The 24,345-nt window shown below is 45.3% G+C and overlaps 2 protein-coding genes across 3 annotated transcripts; one reads left to right on the forward strand and one right to left on the reverse strand.

Moving 5' to 3' along the window:
* The first annotated feature begins 665 nt into the window (after positions 1 to 665).
* LOC120812578 (uncharacterized) lies at positions 666 to 15,786 on the forward strand. 2 transcript variants are annotated; one of them, XM_078097920.1, is made up of 6 exons: positions 666 to 788; positions 7,623 to 7,709; positions 11,363 to 12,844; positions 13,453 to 13,644; positions 13,742 to 13,916; positions 14,308 to 15,786. In XM_078097920.1, the coding sequence occupies exons 2-6, from the start codon at positions 7,662 to 7,664 to the stop codon at positions 14,475 to 14,477; spliced, it is 2,067 nt and encodes a 688-aa protein (XP_077954046.1). In that variant the 5' UTR covers positions 666 to 788; positions 7,623 to 7,661; the 3' UTR covers positions 14,478 to 15,786. The 2 variants fall into 2 exon arrangements, with proteins under 2 accessions (XP_077954046.1, XP_077954045.1); XM_078097919.1 differs by lacking the exon at positions 666 to 788 and adding an exon at positions 3,408 to 3,481.
* LOC120812579 (isocitrate dehydrogenase [NADP], mitochondrial) lies at positions 15,782 to 24,191 on the reverse strand. Its single transcript, XM_040168690.2, has 11 exons — positions 23,738 to 24,191; positions 20,602 to 20,693; positions 20,318 to 20,483; positions 20,040 to 20,200; positions 19,455 to 19,598; positions 18,216 to 18,352; positions 17,932 to 18,083; positions 17,716 to 17,828; positions 17,366 to 17,463; positions 17,194 to 17,286; positions 15,782 to 16,369 (listed from the first exon to the last, which is right to left on the reverse strand). The coding sequence occupies exons 1-11, from the start codon at positions 23,850 to 23,852 to the stop codon at positions 16,285 to 16,287; spliced, it is 1,356 nt and encodes a 451-aa protein (XP_040024624.1). The 5' UTR covers positions 23,853 to 24,191; the 3' UTR covers positions 15,782 to 16,284.
* Between the last annotated feature and the right edge of the window lie 154 nt (positions 24,192 to 24,345).

The raw sequence follows: 24,345 nt of genomic DNA on the forward strand, positions 1-24,345 counted from the left end.
GATGCCCAAAAAAGACTGAAGCTGTATTTTTTTTGTGTCCATTCTCTTTTACTGACCTTAGTGGAAGAAGCCGGAGGCGTGCGACTTGGGTGTGGCTGTTTTCATACAGTTTTGCAATATTCCATCTGCATTGCTTAAATTCAAGCTGCCTGATTGTCTGCTCTGTGCTCATGAAAAAGCCCCTGTGCTTCTTTTTTTTTTGTTGTGAAAGCTTAATTACAGCAGCTAATCATGCTTGAGACTTGCTATTATATCAGCATGCCATGCAGCGATGAGGCTGATCCAGCACTGGAAATAACAGAAGGTGTGTGGGCTTGCTGCCTGAAACAGGTCTGAGAGGGATGGTCAGCTGTAACATCAACATCAGTCCAATAATGGTGTTCAAAACACGCAGCAAACCGTTTCCTCCCTTATCCTTCTCTGCTTCTGATGAAATCAGAAAAATGCTTACCTGAACGCAGGAGATGGAGCTGTCTTATAGACAAACCTGCACAGCTCCCAGCACACGAGGCAGTGAGAAGATGTTGAATTAGGGCCGTCACCTTGCACGGCTCACACACACATTAAGGGTGAACTCGGGCAGTGTGCAGCCTGTCAAAGGAAAACCGACAGCTGATGCTCTCTTCCTCTGGCTGAAAAAAAAGAAAGTTATAACTTTGACCCACATCACAAAGAGGATGTGACACTGGACGGCATGGACGGCATGGTTGTCCTCCTGTAGACAAACAACACAGCGCACCGGGCCGAGGGTTTGGGGAAACAGACGAGATGTCGCTGGTAGAAACACAGTAAGTCCTACAGACACCCGAGTCAGAAGTGTGCTGCTTTCAGGGCTCTGGAGAACGGAAAGTGTGTTGCTTTCAATGGCGTGTGTGTGTGTGTGTGTGTGTGTGTGTGTGTGTGTGTGTGTGTGTGTGTGTGTGTGTGTGTGTGTGCGTGCTCGTCCCTGATCTCAGACATCAGACGACCCGAGCACAGGCAACCACGCACAAACACACATTTGAAATCCCAGTTGAGGGTTAGTGCACTTGAGAGCGGGGCAATGGTTTACTTCCCTTACGCTCGTCCCTCGTTCGCTCACAGGAACCTGCAAAATCTAAGACCAGAAAAGTTTATACTTATTATGCACCCTTCCCAGCATGCTGAAACCCTTCACACACACACACACACACACACACACACACAGACACACACAAATGTACCCAAAGTAATGGACAAGCGGGCAGTTTTCTTTTGTGCTGTTATGAAGATCCGGGCCTGGAAAGGAGCCAGTTTGTTTCTCCCCCAAACTTTTGTTGTCTGTGTGTCTTTCTTTTCCCCCATCGGGCTCGTTCTGTGTTGTTTTATGTACGTGTCCCTTGTTGTTTCTTCCATGTGGTTTCTTTGTCTTTCAGCCTCTTATCTCTTTGTTTCTTCCCCTTGCTCTCTTTCTATTTTCTCTCCCATTCTCTCCCTCGACTTCCTGCTATGTCTCCCCCTCACTCACACCCTCACTCAATCTTTCTCTCTCTCCCTCTCCACCCTCCCTTCCCCTGCCTCCCTCGCACTCACTCTCATTCCCTATCTCTCCCTCCTCCCCCTACGCTCCCCTTTCTCTCTATCTTTTTCATTCCCGCAGCACTCCCAGCCGCTGATGATTGATCAAGGTTTTCAAGGTTTGCCCTTTCCTGTTATTTAGTAGGAAATGTTTATGCACAGTGCTCTGCCGTACAGTCACGATTGGCACGTTTCCACGCAGTGTTTGTCTCTCTCCTGCACCTAAACACTCATTTCTCAAATCCACTTTTTTTCCCTGTTGTGTTTTTTCTTCTTCTTCTCCCTACACATTTCCCAGTCAGAACGGGTGAGGTGTAAGCCGTGGTTTGATGGTTTAATGGAATACCCGCCTAATTACCAGGATCATCTTCACAGACGACCACTCGAGACGCACAACCTGCACTTTGCCTGCAGGTTCCTCTGCCGCACTGTTTCTCCACACGACAAGTTCAATAGTTAATGTCTTCCATTGCTGTTTTTCCTTTTCCTCACTCTGTTCGTCTCTCTATCTCCTTTCCTCTCTCCGTTCCCTTTGCTCTCCACCCCACTCCCCGTCCCCCTCCCGCCTCCTCTTCTTCATTCTGACCCCCCCACCACCCCCTCTGCACTCCCACCCCTCCTTCCCTTTCTCTTTTCTCTTGCTGATGGACTCTTCTTTTTTATTTTCACACCACCATCCCCCCTTTTTTTCCTTCTCTCTTTTTCTCTCTCCCTCCTTCCTTTCACTGCGTTTTCTTTCAACCTTCTATCTCTCTTCCCTTCCCCACCCTCAACCCCCCCTCTTTCCTTTCTCTCTCTTTTATTCTTTCTCTTTCTTTTGCCACATCCTTTCTTATGCCTCGGCCGCCCTCCCTCTCCACCCCCTCCCTCCCCCATGTCCCCCTTTCCTTCTTCCTCCTTTTTGCTGCATTCTCTTCTTCCCTCCCCCACCCCCAGCTCTCTTTCCTCTCTCCCTTTTTCTGTCTGTCTCCCCCCCCCTCCACCTCCTCGTCTTCCTCCACTCAGCTTCACTCCCCCTCCCTTGGCTTCTTTCTTCCTTATTCTTTCTCCCCCACATCTGTCTCCCTCCCTCTCTCTCAACAGCTTTTCTCTCCTTTCTTTCTCCTTTTTTGCTGTTGTCACTCGTGTTTTCCTTCTGGATTTCTCAGTATACTTCAAGCTGTCTCAATAGTTAATTAGTTTGATTCCAGAAATAATGGTCGCAAACTACACGCTCTCTGGAAAGTTGGAAATTGAGTATCGCATTGACATTATCTGTCTGACTGTTTTATTGCTGACAGACGCACCTCCACCCTCTCCCTCCCTCCCTCCCTCTCTCTCCCTCCCTCCCCCTCTCTCCCTCTGAGTGTTTGTGCGTGTTGTGAAAGTGTGTACATGATTCAGTGTGTGCCTGCATTCATACACATGTTTATGCTTGCGCCAATTCACATATATCTGTGTGAGAGAAACTACCGATTCAATGTAAAAACTGTTTGTGCATTTCAGCTCACGCTCGTAAAATGAGGAAATGCAAAGTATTAAGTGTGATCAAGGAAAGATAAAGCTTCTGTCTCTGTGTGCCTTCAGGAGAAATGTGTGTTGAAGGGTCATGCTGTATTGTATGTGGTGAGAAAGGGAGAGTGTGTGTGTGTGTGTGTGTGTGTGTGTGTGTGTGTGTGTGTGTGTGTGTGTGTGTGTGTGTGTGTGTGTGTGTGTGTGTGTGTGTGTGTGTGTGTGTGTGTGTGTGTGTTCACTGAGAGGGGAGGGGGGGACGAGGGGGGGGAGGAGGAGGAGGGGGGGCAAGGCACAGTCAGTTCTGATAACAGCAACAGTAGGAGGAGGATGAGCCGTGGGACCGCCCCACTCTCCACAGATATAAATAGGAGGTGAATTTTTTTACTCCACTCATTTCTCCTGAAGGATGAGATCACTGAAACACCTAAAACATCACTCCAGGACCAATGTGGTGAGTTGGTAGCCTCCAGATGGAGGAAGATGTGTTTTGCTGGGGGGGGGGGGGGGGGGGGGGGGGGCGTTGCTGTTCGCCGGTTACTTAGTGAGGTATTTACACTCTTGTTTGTACATTCACGTGAGTGCCGCAGTGGGAGCGTCTTTTCATAAAAAAGAGACAGGAGTTGTGTTTCTACCTCCGGCGCACGTTTTTTTCCGCGCTGATTGTTTGTCCTTAGGTGTCTCTCAGACACAACTTTAAATGTGAAAGGACGTAGTCTGGCAATTACTAGCCCACCTTCTCTTTCCGCTTATCATTTGTCTTTTTCTCTTTCATTTTGTCAGCCTTTTTCTTCTTTCTCCACCTCACCCCTCCTTCCCTCCCCCACCTCCTTCCCCTCTCTCTCTCTCTCTCTCTTTCTCTCTCTCTCACACTCACGCACTGTCTTTCTGTCTCTCTCCCATGGAATGCCGTTTTAGTCAAAATTAAATAAATACATAAATACGTGTATATGCATTTGAAACACATCATGAAATAAATAAATGAGGCAATAAATACATAAATATTAAATACATTTAAGTATTTCATGGTACTTTTATTTCATAATGCCACTTTTCATTTCATGGTACCTTTATTTAATAATGCCACTTTACATTTGCAGAGTCTTTTATTTCATAATGCCACTTTTAATTTCCAGAGTCTTTTATTTCATAATGCCACTTTTCATTTCCAGAGTCTTTTATTTCATAATGCCACTTTTAATTTCCAGAGTCTATTATTTCATAATGCCACTTTTCATTTTCAGAGTCTTTTATTTCATAATGCCACTTTTCATTTCCAGAGTCTTTTATTTCATAATGCCACTTTTCATTTCCAGAGTCTTTTATTTCATAATGCCACTTTTCATTTTCAGAGTCTTTTATTTCATAATGCCGTTTTACATTTCACGTTCTTATATGCAAATCGTGGCAACATCTAACATTCAGAACAGACAACAGAGCCGTGTGCAAAAGAAGGCTGGCTAAGGGACGTGAGTGTTGAGATAATGAAAGACATCGGTGGGCTCCGAGGTAGCATGCTAGCATTAGCAGATCAAATCGATCAACATGGGTTTTCTGCAGATACGATTTTGACACATATTGAGGGTTTTTTGGAAATACTAGGGCGGATAAGTGCTCTTCAAGATGTATACATAGACAACGAAGTTTTAAATTGTTTAAGACTGATTGAGCACCGCGTGCGTGTGGAAGAGGTCCAAGTTGATGAAGTCAACATTAGCGCTGGTACTACAAGCACACGTGCTGGACGCCCGCCTCTGGGTATTCCTGGCGACAAGTTGGCTAGCTTTGTGTTGTCCGGTCTATCAACCCGAGAAATCCAATATCCAGGAATATCCAGGAATATCCTCTGTTGTCTGTTCTGAATGTTAGATGTAGCCACGCCCCCTGATTTGCATATAAGAACGTGAAATGTAAAACGGCATTATGAAATAAGTCTCTGGAAATGAAAAGTGGCATTATGAAATAAGTCTCTGGAAATGAAAAGTGGCATTATGAAATAAAAGACTCTGGAAATGTAAAACGGCATTATGAAATAAAAGACTCTGGAAATGAAAAGTGGCATTATGAAATAAAAGACTCTGGAAATGTAAAACGGCATTATGAAATAAAAGACTCTGGAAATGTAAAACGGCATTATGAAATAAAAGACTCTGGAAATGAAAAGTGGCATTATGAAATAAAAGTACCATGAAAAAATTAAATGTATTTAATATTTATGTATTTATTGCCTCATTTATTTATTTCATGATGTATTTCAAATGCATATTTCATGTATTTATGTATTTACTCATTTATTTAATTTTGACTAAAACGGCATTCCATACTCCCCCCCATCCCCCCTCCCCCCTCATCGCACACCCCCTCCCTCTTTTTCCTTTCTCTCTTCCCTCCTCTCACATGCTCACTCAATCTCTCCTTCCCCTTCCCTCCCCTCTTTCTTTATCTTTCAGCCCCTCCATCTCATTTCTCTCTCTCTGTCTCCCTCCCTCCACTCCTCCCCCGCTCACAGCTCTTTCTCCGTCCCTCCATACGTCCTTCCTTCTCTTTATTCTCACACACACACACACACACATGCTTTCAAATACACATCCAGTCTCTTTCCTTTTTCTTTCTCACAAACACACAGTCAGTCTCTGTCTGACTACTTTAAAAGCAGTAATTATAAATGACGTGGTTATCAGGGCATCCAGGTCTACTACCCTCTCCCAACACACACACACACACACACACACACACACACACACACACACACACACACACACACACACACACACACACACACACACACACCTTTATTCTGGCTCTATCTCCCCTTTCTTTCTCTATCCAGTCTTTTCTCTCAGTACTGTGTGAAGAGAAGAAGCAGCTCTTGCTTTTGAGTGAAAGTCGGGGTCAGAGAGCGTCTCTCTATACGTTCTGCCACCACTGCGACTCATGCTGAGAAATAACCTCAAACCTTTTGCCTCTTCTTGACCGTGGACAGCCAGTTTGTTTGTACACAGACAATTTATTTGTCACAGCTTCACTGATCCGCTTTTACAGGCGTCGCGGTGAACACGTGTGGCTCCGAAACACTTCCCAAACCGCACGGTTCTGCTGGCGAGTCTTATATCGTATTGGTGTGTCTATCGAATGTCCGTTATGGATATGAGACGGCCTGCTGGCGTATATCATCTTGTTAAGGAAGCCCGGTGAAGTTGGCTGTAAGGCAAGTGAACGAGTAGGACGCAGAGCACCAGAGATGAGTCCGACTCTGGTCATCTTTGAAAACTCCGTACTAACGCCCACTTTGACCGCTAAGAACCTCGGCGTCACACTCGACAGCCAACTCTCCCTGACTCCCAACATCACCGCGACAACGCGATCCTGTAGATACACGCTCTACAACATCAGGAGAATACGTCCCCTTCTCACTCAGAAGGCAGCGCAGGTACTGATTCAGGCTCTTGTCATCTCCCGCCTGGACTACTGCAACTCCCTCCTGGCTGGTCTCCCTGCCACCGCCATTCGACCTCTGCAGCTCATTCAGAATGCAGCAGCTCGACTGGTCTTCAACCTTCCGAAATTCTCCCACACTCCTCCACTCCTCCGCTCTCTTCACTGGTACCGGTGGCTGCCCGCATCCAGTTCTAAACATTGGTGCTCACGTACCGTGCTGTGAATGGATCGGGTCCAGCTTACATCCAGGACATGGTCAAACCCTACATCCCAACCCGAACTCTCCGCTCTGCATCTGCAAAACTACTCGTCCCTCCCTCACTGAGAGCAAAACACTCGACTAGATCTCCACTCTTTGCTGTCCTTGCGCCGAAATGGTGGAACGAGCTCTCTGAAGACATCAGGACCGCAGAGAGCCTTCACATCTTCCGCCGCAAACTAAAGACACACCTCTTCAGACTCTACCTCGACTAAAGACTAACAAATTGTAGCACTTAAATTGTACTTGTAACGTCACTCATCTACAGCAAATTGTAAATTGGCTTATTTGAGGAAATTGCACTTTCTTGTTTCTTGTTCTCCTGAGTTTGTACCCTATGGTTGAATGCAATTATTGTACGTCGCTTTGGATAAAAGCGTCCGCTAAATGACATGTAATGTAATGTAATGTAATGGTCAGCCAGGCCGCCCCGGGACCCCGCAAGAACGCTGTGGACAGTCCTCGGAAGTCTACTTCCTGGCTGGACCTGCATCCCTTGTTGTGTTCTTTATTATTCCAAAGCCCATCAAGGAAGGAAAAGGGGTGCTAACTCAGATCGCCCATATCGCCCCCCTCCGTCTCCCACCCGCCCCGATCAAATGTTGTGTGTGAGCAAAGAAGCAAGGAACAGTATGAATGTAGCAGCATGAAAAGCACTGTCTTAATACTGCATTGGAGTTCAAGGAGAGGAAGATCGTGTTTCTTCTGCTTGCAGCGTAGATTCTTGAAAGTGAAATCTTTTTACATAAGGTTAACAATATTGTGAAGCTACGATAGGGAAATTAGGGTTGTGTGAGGAAACATTGTGTAAGGCCGGCTTCGTAAGAACAGAGTCCGAAAGACCCGCGGAGAAGTGTTTTCTCTTCAAAATTCTTTTTCCCTGTCATATTTCTTGCAGAAGGAGCAGGGCAGCCGTTTGGTGCGGACGTACCCCAAGATGACCGAGGGCCACATGGACGTGGGCACGCAGACGGAGCCCGTGGTGGTACGTGTATATGCATTTGAAACACATCATGAAATAAATAAATGAGGCAATAAATACATAAATATTAAATACATTTAAGTATTTCATGGTACTTTTATTTCATAATGCCACTTTTCATTTCATGGTACCTTTATTTAATAATGCCACTTTACATTTGCAGAGTCTTTTATTTCATAATGCCACTTTTAATTTCCAGAGTCTTTTATTTCATAATGCCACTTTTCATTTCCAGAGTCTTTTATTTCATAATGCCACTTTTCATTTCCAGAGTCTATTATTTCATAATGCCACTTTTCATTTTCAGAGTCTTTTATTTCATAATGCCACTTTTCATTTCCAGAGTCTTTTATTTCATAATGCCACTTTTCATTTCCAGAGTCTTTTATTTCATAATGCCACTTTTCATTTTCAGAGTCTTTTATTTCATAATGCCGTTTTACATTTCACGTTCTTATATGCAAATCGTGGCAACATCTAACATTCAGAACAGAAAACAGAGCCGTGTGCAAAAGAAGGCTGGCTAAGGGACGTGAGTGTTGAGATAATGAAAGACATCGGTGGGCTCCGAGGTAGCATGCTAGCATTAGCAGATCAAATCGATCAACATGGGTTTTCTGCAGATACGATTTTGACACATATTGAGGGTTTTTTGGAAATACTAGGGCGGATAAGTGCTCTTCAAGATGTATACATAGACAACGAAGTTTTAAATTGTTTAAGACTGATTGAGCACCGCGTGCGTGTGGAAGAGGTCCAAGTTGATGAAGTCAACATTAGCGCTGGTACTACAAGCACACGTGCTGGACGCCCGCCTCTGGGTATTCCTGGCGACAAGTTGGCTAGCTTTGTGTTGTCCGGTCTATCAACCCGAGAAATCCAATATCCAGGAATATCCAGGAATATCCTCTGTTGTCTGTTCTGAATGTTAGATGTAGCCACGCCCCCTGATTTGCATATAAGAACGTGAAATGTAAAACGGCATTATGAAATAAGTCTCTGGAAATGAAAAGTGGCATTATGAAATAAGTCTCTGGAAATGAAAAGTGGCATTATGAAATAAAAGACTCTGGAAATGTAAAACGGCATTATGAAATAAAAGACTCTGGAAATGAAAAGTGGCATTATGAAATAAAAGACTCTGGAAATGTAAAACGGCATTATGAAATAAAAGACTCTGGAAATGTAAAACGGCATTATGAAATAAAAGACTCTGGAAATGAAAAGTGGCATTATGAAATAAAAGTACCATGAAAAAATTAAATGTATTTAATATTTATGTATTTATTGCCTCATTTATTTATTTCATGATGTATTTCAAATGCATATTTCATGTATTTATGTATTTACTCATTTATTTAATTTTGACTAAAACGGCATTCCATACTCCCCCCCATCCCCCCTCCCCCCTCATCGCACACCCCCTCCCTCTTTTTCCTTTCTCTCTTCCCTCCTCTCACATGCTCACTCAATCTCTCCTTCCCCTTCCCTCCCCTCTTTCTTTATCTTTCAGCCCCTCCATCTCATTTCTCTCTCTCTGTCTCCCTCCCTCCACTCCTCCCCCGCTCACAGCTCTTTCTCCGTCCCTCCATACGTCCTTCCTTCTCTTTATTCTCACACACACACACACACACATGCTTTCAAATACACATCCAGTCTCTTTCCTTTTTCTTTCTCACAAACACACAGTCAGTCTCTGTCTGACTACTTTAAAAGCAGTAATTATAAATGACGTGGTTATCAGGGCATCCAGGTCTACTACCCTCTCCCAACACACACACACACACACACACACACACACACACACACACACACACACACACACACACACACACACACACACACACACACCTTTATTCTGGCTCTATCTCCCCTTTCTTTCTCTATCCAGTCTTTTCTCTCAGTACTGTGTGAAGAGAAGAAGCAGCTCTTGCTTTTGAGTGAAAGTCGGGGTCAGAGAGCGTCTCTCTATACGTTCTGCCACCACTGCGACTCATGCTGAGAAATAACCTCAAACCTTTTGCCTCTTCTTGACCGTGGACAGCCAGTTTGTTTGTACACAGACAATTTATTTGTCACAGCTTCACTGATCCGCTTTTACAGGCGTCGCGGTGAACACGTGTGGCTCCGAAACACTTCCCAAACCGCACGGTTCTGCTGGCGAGTCTTATATCGTATTGGTGTGTCTATCGAATGTCCGTTATGGATATGAGACGGCCTGCTGGCGTATATCATCTTGTTAAGGAAGCCCGGTGAAGTTGGCTGTAAGGCAAGTGAACGAGTAGGACGCAGAGCACCAGAGATGAGTCCGACTCTGGTCATCTTTGAAAACTCCGTACTAACGCCCACTTTGACCGCTAAGAACCTCGGCGTCACACTCGACAGCCAACTCTCCCTGACTCCCAACATCACCGCGACAACGCGATCCTGTAGATACACGCTCTACAACATCAGGAGAATACGTCCCCTTCTCACTCAGAAGGCAGCGCAGGTACTGATTCAGGCTCTTGTCATCTCCCGCCTGGACTACTGCAACTCCCTCCTGGCTGGTCTCCCTGCCACCGCCATTCGACCTCTGCAGCTCATTCAGAATGCAGCAGCTCGACTGGTCTTCAACCTTCCGAAATTCTCCCACACTCCTCCACTCCTCCGCTCTCTTCACTGGTACCGGTGGCTGCCCGCATCCAGTTCTAAACATTGGTGCTCACGTACCGTGCTGTGAATGGATCGGGTCCAGCTTACATCCAGGACATGGTCAAACCCTACATCCCAACCCGAACTCTCCGCTCTGCATCTGCAAAACTACTCGTCCCTCCCTCACTGAGAGCAAAACACTCGACTAGATCTCCACTCTTTGCTGTCCTTGCGCCGAAATGGTGGAACGAGCTCTCTGAAGACATCAGGACCGCAGAGAGCCTTCACATCTTCCGCCGCAAACTAAAGACACACCTCTTCAGACTCTACCTCGACTAAAGACTAACAAATTGTAGCACTTAAATTGTACTTGTAACGTCACTCATCTACAGCAAATTGTAAATTGGCTTATTTGAGGAAATTGCACTTTCTTGTTTCTTGTTCTCCTGAGTTTGTACCCTATGGTTGAATGCAATTATTGTACGTCGCTTTGGATAAAAGCGTCCGCTAAATGACATGTAATGTAATGTAATGTAATGGTCAGCCAGGCCGCCCCGGGACCCCGCAAGAACGCTGTGGACAGTCCTCGGAAGTCTACTTCCTGGCTGGACCTGCATCCCTTGTTGTGTTCTTTATTATTCCAAAGCCCATCAAGGAAGGAAAAGGGGTGCTAACTCAGATCGCCCATATCGCCCCCCTCCGTCTCCCACCCGCCCCGATCAAATGTTGTGTGTGAGCAAAGAAGCAAGGAACAGTATGAATGTAGCAGCATGAAAAGCACTGTCTTAATACTGCATTGGAGTTCAAGGAGAGGAAGATCGTGTTTCTTCTGCTTGCAGCGTAGATTCTTGAAAGTGAAATCTTTTTACATAAGGTTAACAATATTGTGAAGCTACGATAGGGAAATTAGGGTTGTGTGAGGAAACATTGTGTAAGGCCGGCTTCGTAAGAACAGAGTCCGAAAGACCCGCGGAGAAGTGTTTTCTCTTCAAAATTCTTTTTCCCTGTCATATTTCTTGCAGAAGGAGCAGGGCAGCCGTTTGGTGCGGACGTACCCCAAGATGACCGAGGGCCACATGGACGTGGGCACGCAGACGGAGCCCGTGGTGGTGCTGTCTCTGGCTCAGGCCGCCGTTCTGGGCCTCATCTCCCAGAATGAAATCTTTGGGGCCACCATTGCTCCTAATGGCTTTTACACTGGGGAGCCCAGGGAGTGTGCGCCTCCTCCACCTGAATCAATGGAGTATGAGTACGCAGATCAGCTAATTGGGGCCAACGGGGACTACCTGGCTGAGCCTGCTGGCGAGACGGAGCCTCAGCCCCACTGCAGCGAGAGAAGGAGGCCCGGCCCCCGTGGGAGGACCAAGAGGCCCAGAAGCACGAAGGGTCACGCACACAGAGTAGCAAGTCCACAGGCTCAGGTTAAAGGTGAACGGCTCGAGTCTGATACCCCTTCTTCCTGCATTCACACGAACACCAGGCGGAGTCCCAAGTCTGCGGATCCCGTCCCCCAAGTGGGGTCTCTGAAAGAGGAGCGAGCCTGCGGAGACTGTCTCTCGTGTGTGAGAGAGACACCGGGGCCGCCGGCAGACGGACAGCCAGGAGAGGAGGGAGAAGACTACACTGGCAAAGAAGGACAGAAGAAAGGGGAAAACATAGTCGTGGGAGAGGAGGAATTGGAAGAGGCGCTAAACCTCAAGACCGGCGGGGACGTTGGCAGTCCTCTGGAGAGCCGCTTTTATGAGTCCAACGAGGGGCCCTACCAGTCCACCGACATGGCCCTGCCAGGGGAGTATGAGGAGAACGGCCAGGCCATGGTGTGGTCGGACCCGGAGGGTCTCGCCCGGCGAATGCAGATCGACCGGCTGGACATCAACGTGCAGATCGACGAGTCCTACTGCGTCGATGTGGGGGAGGGTCTGAAACGCTGGAAGTGCCGCATGTGTGAAAAGTCCTACACGTCCAAATACAACCTCGTCACTCACATCCTGGGCCACAACGGAATTAAGCCCCACGAATGTCTGCACTGCGGAAAGCTCTTCAAGCAGCCGAGCCACCTCCAAACCCACCTGCTCACCCACCAGGGAACCAGACCTCACAAGTGTACGGTTTGCGAAAAGGCCTTCACGCAGACCAGCCACCTGAAGAGGCACATGCTGCAGCACTCGGACGTCAAGCCATACAGTTGCTGCTTCTGCGGACGCGGCTTCGCCTACCCCAGCGAGCTGAGGACCCACGAGAACAAACACGAGAGCGGCCAGTGCCACGTCTGCACGCAGTGCGGCCTGGAGTTCCCGACCTACGCGCACCTGAAGCGCCACCTGGCCAGCCACCAGGGCCCGACCACTTACCAGTGCACGGAGTGCAACAAGTCCTTTGCCTACCGGAGCCAGCTGCAAAACCACTTGATGAAGCATCAGAACGTGCGGCCTTACGTCTGCCCCGAGTGCAGCATGGAGTTCGTCCAGATCCACCACCTCCGACAGCACGCCCTCACCCACAAGGTACCGGCAGCACACACCCTCGCCCTTAAGGTACCGATCCAGCCCAGCTCATTATTTAAAATGCCATTATCAGGATGTTGACACATGAGTGATTGAGGGGAATATTTTTTCTCACAAATGAATCCTCGGGAGGAAAATGGGAGGTTATACGTTCCACACGAGCACCACAGCTTTTCCTCCAAAACCAGTTGCTTTGTAAACACAGCCTTCAAAGGCCTTGAGTTTTTTTGTTTGGCTCAACCCCCCACTTGCATGTGTTTTGTGTGTCATTCGCAGAGCTACTTCCCTTTGTGTCTGATGAATCACCCCGGTCTTTCTCTCCGTTTCATTATATAATCGGTTTTATTCTATAGGAAAAATTTTTCCCATTCATGGCATTTGCTTTTGTTAAGTATTAAAATTAAAGTCAAATAAATGTTGAATCCCCCCATTGTTTGTCTTTTTCCACTCAGTCTTTCAACACTTAAGTGGCAGACTAATGTAATCTCCAAGTGCTGGATCAAAAGCCAGAATGCAAAAATGCCCCTTATTTGTTTTCTCAACTCATTAATTGTGTTCCTCTAAATCGCACATTAAGCCAAATGAATTAACACTCTTTGTTTCTACAGGGCATGAAAGAATTCAAGTGTGACGTGTGTGCCAGAGAGTTCACGCTGTCTGCCAACCTTAAGAGACACATGTTGATCCATGCCAGCATGAGGCCGTTCCAGTGCCACGTCTGTTTCAAGACGTTTGTGCAGAAGCAGACGCTCAAAACGCACATGATTGTCCATCTGCCCGTCAAGCCTTTCAAATGCAAGGTGAGTGAAGCGGTGCCTCGAGGATCACCGGGTCCCCGCTGCGCTTGAGCCCGGGAAGGTTGCGCTGACTTTATTTTTTATTTTTTGGGTCTCCCAGGTGTGCGGAAAGTCATTTAACAGAATGTATAACCTCCTCGGCCACATGCATCTCCATGCCGGCAGCAAGCCCTTCAAGTGCCCGTACTGCACCAGCAAGTTCAACCTGAAGGGCAACCTCAGCCGACACATGAAGGTCAAGCACGGCATCATGGACACCTCGATAGACGGACACGGTGAGCGCCTCCGTCGCTCCTCAGTGAATTACACCCGCTACTTTGAACTAGATGGAACTCCTTGATACTTGAGGACGAATTATGTGTGGCAAATTTCCTGGCGGGACTTTCTCGGTGGGGGCTTCATGTCGCTTTATTGTCAGTTTCAGTCTGCTCCTAATGCACTTTGACTTGGCATGTACTGAAATGGAGTGGCCGAGTGTTCTGATGTTTCTCCGTCAGTCCCTCCATGTGTGATTAGTAAATATAGCAGTGCCTGGATTAGACACGCTTGTCTCTGTCAGTAGAGGCTGATACGGAGGCATGGGAGGAGGCGCTATGTGTGTGAGCGAGTTGTCGAGGACAGAGGGGAATGATTTTTTGTGTATTTCTTTTTCTTTTTCTTCGTCAGAACCCCCCAAAGACACAGAGGGCCAGGAGGACTACGAAGAGGAGAGCTTTGAATTCAGTGAGCGAGAAAACCGAGCTAACAACAACAACACCCCGGACATTGCTAAACTATCTCAAATGGAGTATTACAGCACCTATGGAAAGAGCACAGGGCACTTCAGTACTGCATGAATTATTGAAATGATCCCAGATTGAATATAAGTGTAAACCAATGAAAACAGGATTGTTTTTTTTCTTTGCTTAAAAAGCATAGTGCTTGGGTTGTTCTTTAAGTGTGTGAAGAAACCCAGCAAACTGCACATTCATATGCACTGGAATCACTCGCAATGCTACGAAATTTGGAAATATATACTTTTTACCGTATTGCATATTTTTCATCTCTTACAACACAGCAAATGTACTGAATATATTACATTTGAGAAAAGTGGACCGTCTAAAAGGTGTGCATCTAGGTAAAATTAATAAACACATCCACACAAATACATAAATGTGGTCCTTGGCTCAAAAACAGGAACATCATCTAAGCCGAATTTGAAAAGCAACATATTTTACGACATGATGCTGTTGAAATGCTCTTACTGCTGGGATAAACTAATGTGACGGGTTGAAGCCCGGAAGAAGTCATTTCACATGGCAAAGCTCATCAAGCTGCAGAGGTCAATGATCAATTGATTTTTACTGTGATGAAATCAATTTGAGGTCTGCAAGAGATGAGTTACATTCCATTGGATTGGATCAGCGATCTGTGTTTAATTGTATATTATTGTACAGAATGTATCACCGAGTCTACTTTTGGGGTATTTCATTAACAAGCATCACCCTGTATTGATCTCTAGTCTATGAATGTAATCGTTTCTGTGGAATGTTTTAAGACGCCAATCAAAATACCCTTTTTAATGGTAGCACCCCTTTACCAAAGAATTGGATCATATCCTGCAGCTACGGGGGACTGGAGGTCTCTTTTCCTTGCTGTTGTGTTGAGCTGGGACATTAGATTTCTCGGGGCCCCAATCGCAGACCTCATGAAATTAGATTCAGGTTCCCCTCCCACCCATCTGCAGATCCCCTCTAAAGATTACCACAGAGGACCGACTCTTCTCCCTCCGTCTGGCCTTCACCAAACAAAGACTGCAGCATTTTACAAAGGAAATCCAAACAGCGCAATCATATTGCAGATCTGTTTTTTTTTTTAAAAGGGTAAATCTCAACAAGAAGTGTCCCAAAAAAAACCTCAAGACACAAATATTAAGTGCCCCAGTGTGTCTGCAAGAGCGTGTCATCAATCAAGCTGTACACTGGTCTCAAGTGAACGACAACCTCCAAACATGTGACAGGGCCACGGACCTTGTGGGAAATGATTTTGGAAATGCTCATGTATTCAGTTTCCCAGTGCTTAGCTTTTCCCAGTTGTAACCTGCAAAAGAAGGTTTCCATTTGCGATGTTGATATAGCGCATTTAAAATAAAAACTCTCAATTTTGTGAGTTTTTCAGCTTTTGTGTTTATTCCATCACTGTCTAGGTGATAATTCAAAAAGGGAAACATTTTCAGCTTAAAAGGATTTCTGTATTAGACATTAGTGTGGAGATAATGTGGATAGAAATGTACGTACAATGTTGTGTACCAGACTGTAAAATAATACATTTATTTACCTTTAAAATGGCTGACCGTTGTTTAACAAAAAAATACAAATAGTGGGACGAGCAAGATTTATTGGCAAATACGTTTGACAGTCCTACTCAAGGCATTTAAATAGTATTGACTCATTATTACAGTACTTCACATTACAAAAATAAAACCTTACAATACCAGGACAGCTAGTCAGAAAGACATTAACTACATAATAATCCTATTACAGTACTTTGCTCTTCCTTCAGACAAACTGCAAGTGGATTTATTGACCTTTTAAGTTAAAAATGAGGTACAAAAACAGATTAGTGACATTTCCATCTCCTGGCTAACGATATTCTTTAAGTCGTTTACTTGCCGAGGGCTTTATCCAGATTTGTCTTGATGGCGTCAAGGAAGTCTGTGGTATTGACGTAGTGCTCGTTCAGCTTGACACTGAGAAGACAAGACAGATGAGAACATTCAGTACCGTACTTACCATACTAGAGAATACTGCAGCAATACATTCAGTTCCCCTTCTTATCATTAAGGCTGTTGATACCAGCATCATCATTTTCCAGATCCAGGTCATTATTATCCCCTAAGTTGGAGTAGGCGAGATGCTTGACATGAGCAGCTTTTAACAAAGTATGACGTCGAAGTTCTCCTCCTGGATTTAAGCTTGTCTCTAGTTTTCTAAGACTTGTTTCCTTAGTGAAAAGAATAACAGGCAGTAATGGGCAGATGTGCGAGTCCCGATTCCTCATGGATAAAACATGAAAGGAAAAGTCAACCAACAAGTAAAGGTTGAATAAAAAAATGAAAGACCTCAGTCCCTCAAACTAGATTTAATGTTGCTAAAAAAGTTCCCTTTTAGAAAATAAATTAGGCTGCAACTTGATTTTGTGTGATTGAATTGTATCTTGTGTGTTTTTATCTTTAAAAATGTACTTATATGGCTGATACAGACATGCATGAATCATGACATAGAAATAGCTTTTATTACACGTTTTATGGCTAAAAAAGATAAAAACTGTTTTAGTGGCCCTTTGGGGTGGAACCCTTCCTTATACCTTGATGTAACATGTAGTGCCTCCAAGACATTTCGTAGGTTTGTTATGGTTCAGACAAACATATTGGAATCACAAATCCGACTACTGACAGCAAAAAGTAGGAACATCTAATAACAGCGATAAGTGCACCATCATTATCGCTGTGATACATTTAACGTAACTGTTGATCCATCTCTCCCCAATTCCTTCTACATAAAATTAACTTACTTTGTCAGGCCATGAATGCAGCCTGCAAGATCCTTGGTCATCGTACCCCTCTCGACCGTCTCGACACACACCCTCTCCAGAGTCTGGGAGAACCTGCAGATTAACAAATATATTTAGGATAATGCACGATTTATCCGTTTTCTACGTTTCCTACAAAAACAACAGATCTAACTTGATAAGGTCTGGGTTGCCGTCAAGTTTGCCACGATGCTCCAGGCCTCTCGTCCAGGCAAAAATACTGGCAATGGGGTTGGTGCTGGTCGATCTTCCCTGAAAGCAGAATTGGGGATAATGTTACCGTTTTTAAATTCTTTCCAGACGTGGAATGTTCTTTTGAATAAACGTGAACGTGAAGCATACTTTGTTTAGGCGTCTAAGAACGCCTGTCATTCTCAATGTCCCCCACATGATGGCAGTATAACCCCACCGATTACAATCGGTTTGAGTGGACCATCATTTTCCTTCACACATTTTCTATTTCCTCGCTCAGTGTAAATGATTTTTAATAAGATGTTTAGTCACCTTCTGGTGCTCGCGATAGTGCCTGGTCACGGTGCCGTGGGCGGCTTCAGCCTCGATAGTCTTGCCGTCAGGGCACACGAGAACTGAAGTCATCAATCCCAGAGAGCCAAAACCTAAAAGCAGGAAACACAAATCCTTAAAGCAGCTCTAATCACAAAACTAGCCGGCATCTTAAATGCAAATACGGTCCATTATTTTTGCGTCCGGATATCTAACCTTGTGCGAGGATGTCGGACTGAACATCTCCGTCGTAGTTCTTGCAAGCCCACACAAAGGCTCCAGAAGACTTGAGCACTTGGGCAACCATGTCATCGATGAGCCTGTGCTCATACCAGATCTTCAGCTTGTCAAACTCGGGCTTGTAGTGCCTGTAGGATGTAGAGACAACGTGTTCCACTCAAGCTACTTCTTGCTCTTATGCAACGAAAAAGTAATTTAACAAAAACTCTTCAATGTGTATATTTGTACGTCGTGAAGATAGAAAAACAGAAGACACTCACTTTTCGAAGATATCCTGGAAGATGTCTTTAAATCTGCCATCATAGGCTTTAAGAATGGTGTTCTTTGTGCTCATGTACAGGGGCCACTTCTTGCCGATAGCGTACTGGAAGCAGCTGTGGGCAAAGCCTGTGATAGACTGTTGGGGGGGAATACAAACAGTTCACCCCTGCTGAAGCATTTTATCAGTAGTACAGGAGCTAACAACCTTCCCCTTGACAAGTTGAAAGTCATCTACTATGACCTCTGGTGTTGTTAAAGCAAACAGACCTGTTCTGTTGTCGGCAAACAAAACTGTAGCGAAACAGGTTGAAAAGAGGTCAGTCCACTGAAGTGACTTCTGTGTCAACAAAAAAATAAATAATAAATAGGCCTGGGGCAGAATGTAGCAGCAGTTTTTTCTAACGCAACTCAACTGAAAGAAAAGAATAATAATAACAATCCTAAATAGGTAGAGTTTGGGACTGCTGGCAAGAATTAAGCAAGTTTATAATATTTTGTATATATAGATATCGTTGAAGTGATTCAATTATATTTAGAAGAACACACATTTACTGAAGCTTTTACCCACAATGTCTCAATCTGACAAAAATCTTAGTTGGGTATGCAGGACCATTTGTTCTCTTTTATCTAGAGAGTCTTTTAGGAAACAATCGTCCGTCATGATATTTGTGAAATACAGATAGAAATGTTGTGTATAAATGAGAAAATGATCTTAGTCATTCCTTACTGTCAACAAATCCCCTTGAAAAGACCAAAAACAACACTGATGCCATCAACAAGCATCTGTGAAGGCAAAGCCTGATATTTCTTATTTCTCTGCGCCGTAGATTTCCTTTGTTGTTCAGGAAAAGCTATTACAGACACATTAAAAAGCTGCACCATTACCGGATCCTTATTATGGTGAACATGGTAGTTTTAGACAACATGTTTTTTGTCTTGCATAAATTGCCTCGCTGCCATAATTATTCCTTAGCAAACCAAATCTTTGTTTAAAAATAGGCCAGATCAAATACACTGATAACTCCTGTTTGGGAACACATCTGGTAAAATAACCACAGGTTCTGCCCGTTTGAAATAAATGTACTTGTTTGTACGCCGTTATTTTAGGATTGACCTGGGAACAGACTGGCTTGGGGCAGAGTTTCAACGACCCACTGGTTTGATTAGACAGTATTGAGAGGGTAACCATCAGATTATAATTAATTAGTCAATAAGGCATCTTTGAATTACTCCCGTACCTCGTTGGTATTGTACATGCCCATCCCACAGCCACCAGCAGGGAAGTCATAGACCTCCCACTCCTTGGCTGCGCTCCCATCGGTGGGTGAGAAGATCATCTTGAATTTTCCGGGCCGGTCCACAACAAAGTCTGTTGCTCTGTACTGTAGAGCAAGCACAGTACATTTTATTAACATTAAATGTCAATATGTATATGTTGATTCTGTATCTGGATTGGGCCTGTAAAATGAAAAAATTCAATTGCATGTATATATAAAGTACGATTTTAGTTTGCATAGAGATGTTGTGTTTAAAATTGCAGCAGCCAACACAAGCTTATTCATTTGTGGTTTATTCGATCGGAAAAGATGAGGTATCAGTCTGATTGACTTAAAATGGCATATTGTGGTGACACTCGTCATGCTGCGTGATGCATGCACAGGAACTAGCGCCTTGATTTCTGTGTATTTCTATGCATAAACATTTCTGAGGCGCTTTGCAGTGAACATTCATAAGTGAATAGTGGACGCGTGGAGGGCGGGACATTTAGGCTGATCAATGTCCACACACTTGAAAGTTCCTGTGGGATTTCTACATGGACTCACCTGATCACCGAAGGCGTGTCTGCCGATGGTGATGGGCTGCGTCCAGCCTGAGACAAGCTTGGGAATGTTCTTGCAGATGATTGGCTCACGGAAGACGGTGCCACCCAGGATGTTTCTGATGGTACCGTTGGGGCTCTTCCACATCTTCTTCAGGCTGAACTCTAAAGAGACACGATGACACTTGTTGCATAACTTTGGCGTCTCTGTACAATTTCTTGTAGTTCATCAGCAGACATGTTGCTCCAAGCCGATATAACGTCTGGACTCATGTTAGGGACCTGTCACTCGTTCCTCGTCGGGTGTGATGGTGGCACATTTAACTGCCACGTTGTACTTCAAGGTGGCTAGCGCGGAGTCGATGGTAACCTGGTCATCAGTCTGGTCACGATACGGCAGACCCAGGTCATAATACTTCAGCTCAACAGCAACATTGTTCAGAATGATCTGAAAGACACCAAAGCATGTACACTTCAGTTTAGAAAACATTGGTCAGTCCAGTTTTCAGTCACACAAGGTTCACACCACTGTTACTATGTTTGCCCTCTGGACGCCAACTAGTCACCTTCTCTTTGATGAACTCCCAGATGATCCTGGTCATCTCGTCTCCGTCCATCTCCACCACCGGCTGGGCCACTTTGATGCGCTTGTCGGCATCTGTCAATCACACACGGGTACAAGAAAGTCAAGATTTGTATGTAAACAACAAGGTGTATCTATTTAAGGGTCAAAGACTGCTTGACATCAAACAGAGGGAAACTGGACTGGAGAACTAAAAATCCTGTTTTACTACCTGAAGAGTACAGAGAAAACCATTAGCCTGCTCAAATCGGTGCCCCAGGAATTAGCATTGCAAATCTGAATGGGCGAAACCCAGAGTTAGGATTACAACGCCATGGCAACACCTGTCAAAACAGCGTCTGCGCAGACCCCCCATGTCCCCGACAGGACACATGAGCGTCGCCGACCTCGGCACACAGTGACCACCAAGCGCTGAAAATAACCTCACTGAATAGACGTTTGTAACCGCTGTATTACAATTAAGTCACTCAAAAGCACAACGCAAGCTGATCGAAATAAACAAGCATAAATAAACGAGCTAAGAAGTTGCACTCGATTTCGGTCGTTTAAAAATATACGCTGTCATTTTCCATCTGCTTTTGGAACAGTGAAGTTTCTGACGCAGTGCATCATGGCTGCAGCGATAGTTATTCATCGGCATCAATGTCGACTCCAACTAAAATCTGCTACAGCAGAGCTCAGCTATCACCGTGCAGGAGGGGAGAGGGGATTGCAGGGGGGAGTGCAGGAGGCAGCTGAGTAGGTTATGTAACTTGTGTTTGCATTACAAGCTATGAGCTGAGGGGGGGATGAATAGTCATGTGGGTGCTGCATGCCACATCATTCCCACATGCGTAAGATAAGCCGGCACTATTTGGTTCTCTCTCCACCGTTAGCTTTAGACGAGACCAGTTGAAAAATACAGCTAACCATCAAATGGTGGAACATTCCTGCACAGCTCACTTCCATTTACCATGCAGATAAGAGCTGTCTCTCAGGCCGGCTAGTATATTGATATTTTATTCATATAAAATGAGAATGAGAAAACACATTTCAAAATCGAGATTTTGTCCTTCATATGGTCTTTTCCCGTGTTTTGGATTACAGTAATGTCATTTTTCAAAACTTATTACAGTCTAAATATTGATAATTATATATCAAAAATCTCACTGTCTACATATTTTGTGAACGCACTGATGGTCTATCCCATATCCGGCTACTCGCTTAAAGAAATATGATATTTCAGCTTTCCACAGAAGTGTGACATTCCCATCATCAAAGTATTGATGAATGATTTTTTGACTGCAACGGCCGCAAAACAAAATGGAGTAAACACAGCGTGAAATTGATTTGGAACCAGAAAATATCAGATGAAAAGCCCAAGACTAACAGTCTCTCCAAGCATTTAGTGTCAACTTTAAGTATTAAGCAGCCTGTAAATAGCCTGTAACAAAGTGTTTACAACTAACGTGAAAGCTCAACCCGGAGTTTGGATGATGAGATCGTAATTGTGTCCTCAACATTATTTGCCAAATATGGCAAGCGGCCAAAGAATGTCTAACAAAACCTGGACCGGTGGACAGCAATAACCTCAAGTCTTTGCAGCTTCTCTGGATAAGATTTAACAGAAGGAGGCGAGCCTCAAATACCCTCATTTTAATCCCATTCCAAGAAAAAACATTAAGCAGGTAAAACCAAGCTGCAAACCAGACATTTGTAAGATGGTCAATGAGTTAACCCTTAAACCGGAACAGACTAAACCGGGTGAAAAGGTTTAGGAATCTCACTACTGACTAACTGGCGCGCTGCAAAAACAGCACGTTGTCCATATTTATGAGCTCTGTGAAATGTAGAGGCCACAACAACCAGTGAACAGCTGTCTGCAAAGACAACTAGTAACTGCAGCACAAACTGTCATTCTTAAATCACACTGCCACGCATGCATATGAACAGACGTTGCCCCCATTGTACGCATGCGTAGAAGTTAAGGGCTTTAAGTGTGGAGGTGGTACACGGCTATCAATCACCACTGAGAGTAAAGCTCTGATGACCGCTTGATTCAATCACACCGCGGGGGGGCAACCCGCCCTTCATCTGACCCTGCTCTGCAAACACCCGCTGGTGGTGGTTTTCTAAAACAAACAAAAAACTAATCCTCGATGTGTGAAATGTGGGGTCTGCAGAGCCCGCGAGTCCTTCTCTAAATCGCTGACCAAAAAAATCAAAAAACCAACGGTTTGTGGTTGAACATCTGGTGGGGACAGATTAGAAAATGTAACAACGATTAGAGCCGACATAGAAGTAACAAGCCGTAAAGGGGATTTACAGCCATGATGGACCCGACGTGGTGCGATGCGCGCCTCTCCGCTACGGGGAAGACGAGCCGCTCGTGCGTGAGACACTCGGAGCAGCCATTGCTCTGCGCGGCGGAGCCTCGTATGCGGCGAATGACCTTGGTTTGTTCAACCAAGTGTCACACAAATGTCAGCGCGTTGTGGACGACTGACCTGACCTGCTTTTGAGTGACAACGACCGTACGACGGATCCCCTGCCACGAAAAATTAAAATGTCCGCACAGCTAAAAAAAAACGAAACATTGCTTTTATCCACCCGCTGCCAGTTTACGCAACATTCTCTCTTTTTTGTATTTTAGAGATGTCTTTCTCGACCGGCTGTGTTCGTTTCATAAGCGGGTCACCGTGTCTTTTGACTCCCTCGTTCATTTGTGTGAATGAACGAGTCAACGACCGTCCCTTAAACTTTGCGAGCGGGGGACAAAGGACGGCTTATCCCCCGGGCTCCTCGAGTCTCTTTCTCGGCCCCTTATCTTCCTCTCTCCCTCGACGTTTAGTAAACTCCGCACGGCGAGAAACCACCGCCAGTGAAGCGCGTATGGCCACCGGGTCGCGCGCTGAGCATCTCCGGCTAAGGACCCCGTTACTACCAACTTACTACCGCCCGAGCTAACGTTAGCCGCGTAGCCTCCCGGTGTCGAAAACCAACGGTCGGCGGGTTGCTGTTGTCGTCACGGTCACATTAGTTTATCGTCATCATAATTAAAACACATCGCCTTTGATTTCTAACACGTTGGCGCCGTTGGGACGAAGACCCTCGGCGGATCTCCCTCTCGCTCCACTCACAGTTTCTTTGTTGCGAGGTCTGGCAATTTGAAGCCGGCGCGAGCACCGCGGGGGTCCTGGAAAAGGCAGCGGCGGACCTCGAAAGTGAGCTGAGGACTTTCAGATATCCAGCCATGTTTCCCCTGGTTTGCTTTTTTCACTTTTTGGAAGGACGAGGACGAGCTCGTGACACTCCGGGCAGAGAGAGAGCGAAGGGCTTCGAGTGTCTCCGCGATATAGTGCGCGGTGAAAAGCACCGCCCTTCTTCTGCCCGGCGGCGGGACACGCTGGTGCTGACGTCACAGCGGCACAGAGGAGGGAGCGATCAAAGAATGATTAAATCGCACGTTCTGCATCTTGTCCTCCGTCTAGACAACGATCCGGAGCAGAGGTCTCATAAGCTTAAAACAGGATAGGAAAATCAAACAGCAGTAGATGAAATGTCTCTTGTCAGGTGATGACACCTGATGACATTGATCTTGGACTCTCGGAAGGGCCCTTAGCTATAAAATACATTTACAGCAACCTGTTCCGTCAACTTGAAATGTGAGATAAGTGAAGAAATCCCCTTAAAACGCTTACCAACAGACGACTCATGTGACTTGTTGAATTTCATGTTGAATGTCAAG

The sequence above is a fragment of the Gasterosteus aculeatus genome, chromosome Y, assembly GCF_964276395.1.
Source record: "Gasterosteus aculeatus chromosome Y, fGasAcu3.hap1.1, whole genome shotgun sequence".
NCBI classification, from domain to species: domain Eukaryota; kingdom Metazoa; phylum Chordata; class Actinopteri; order Perciformes; family Gasterosteidae; genus Gasterosteus; species Gasterosteus aculeatus.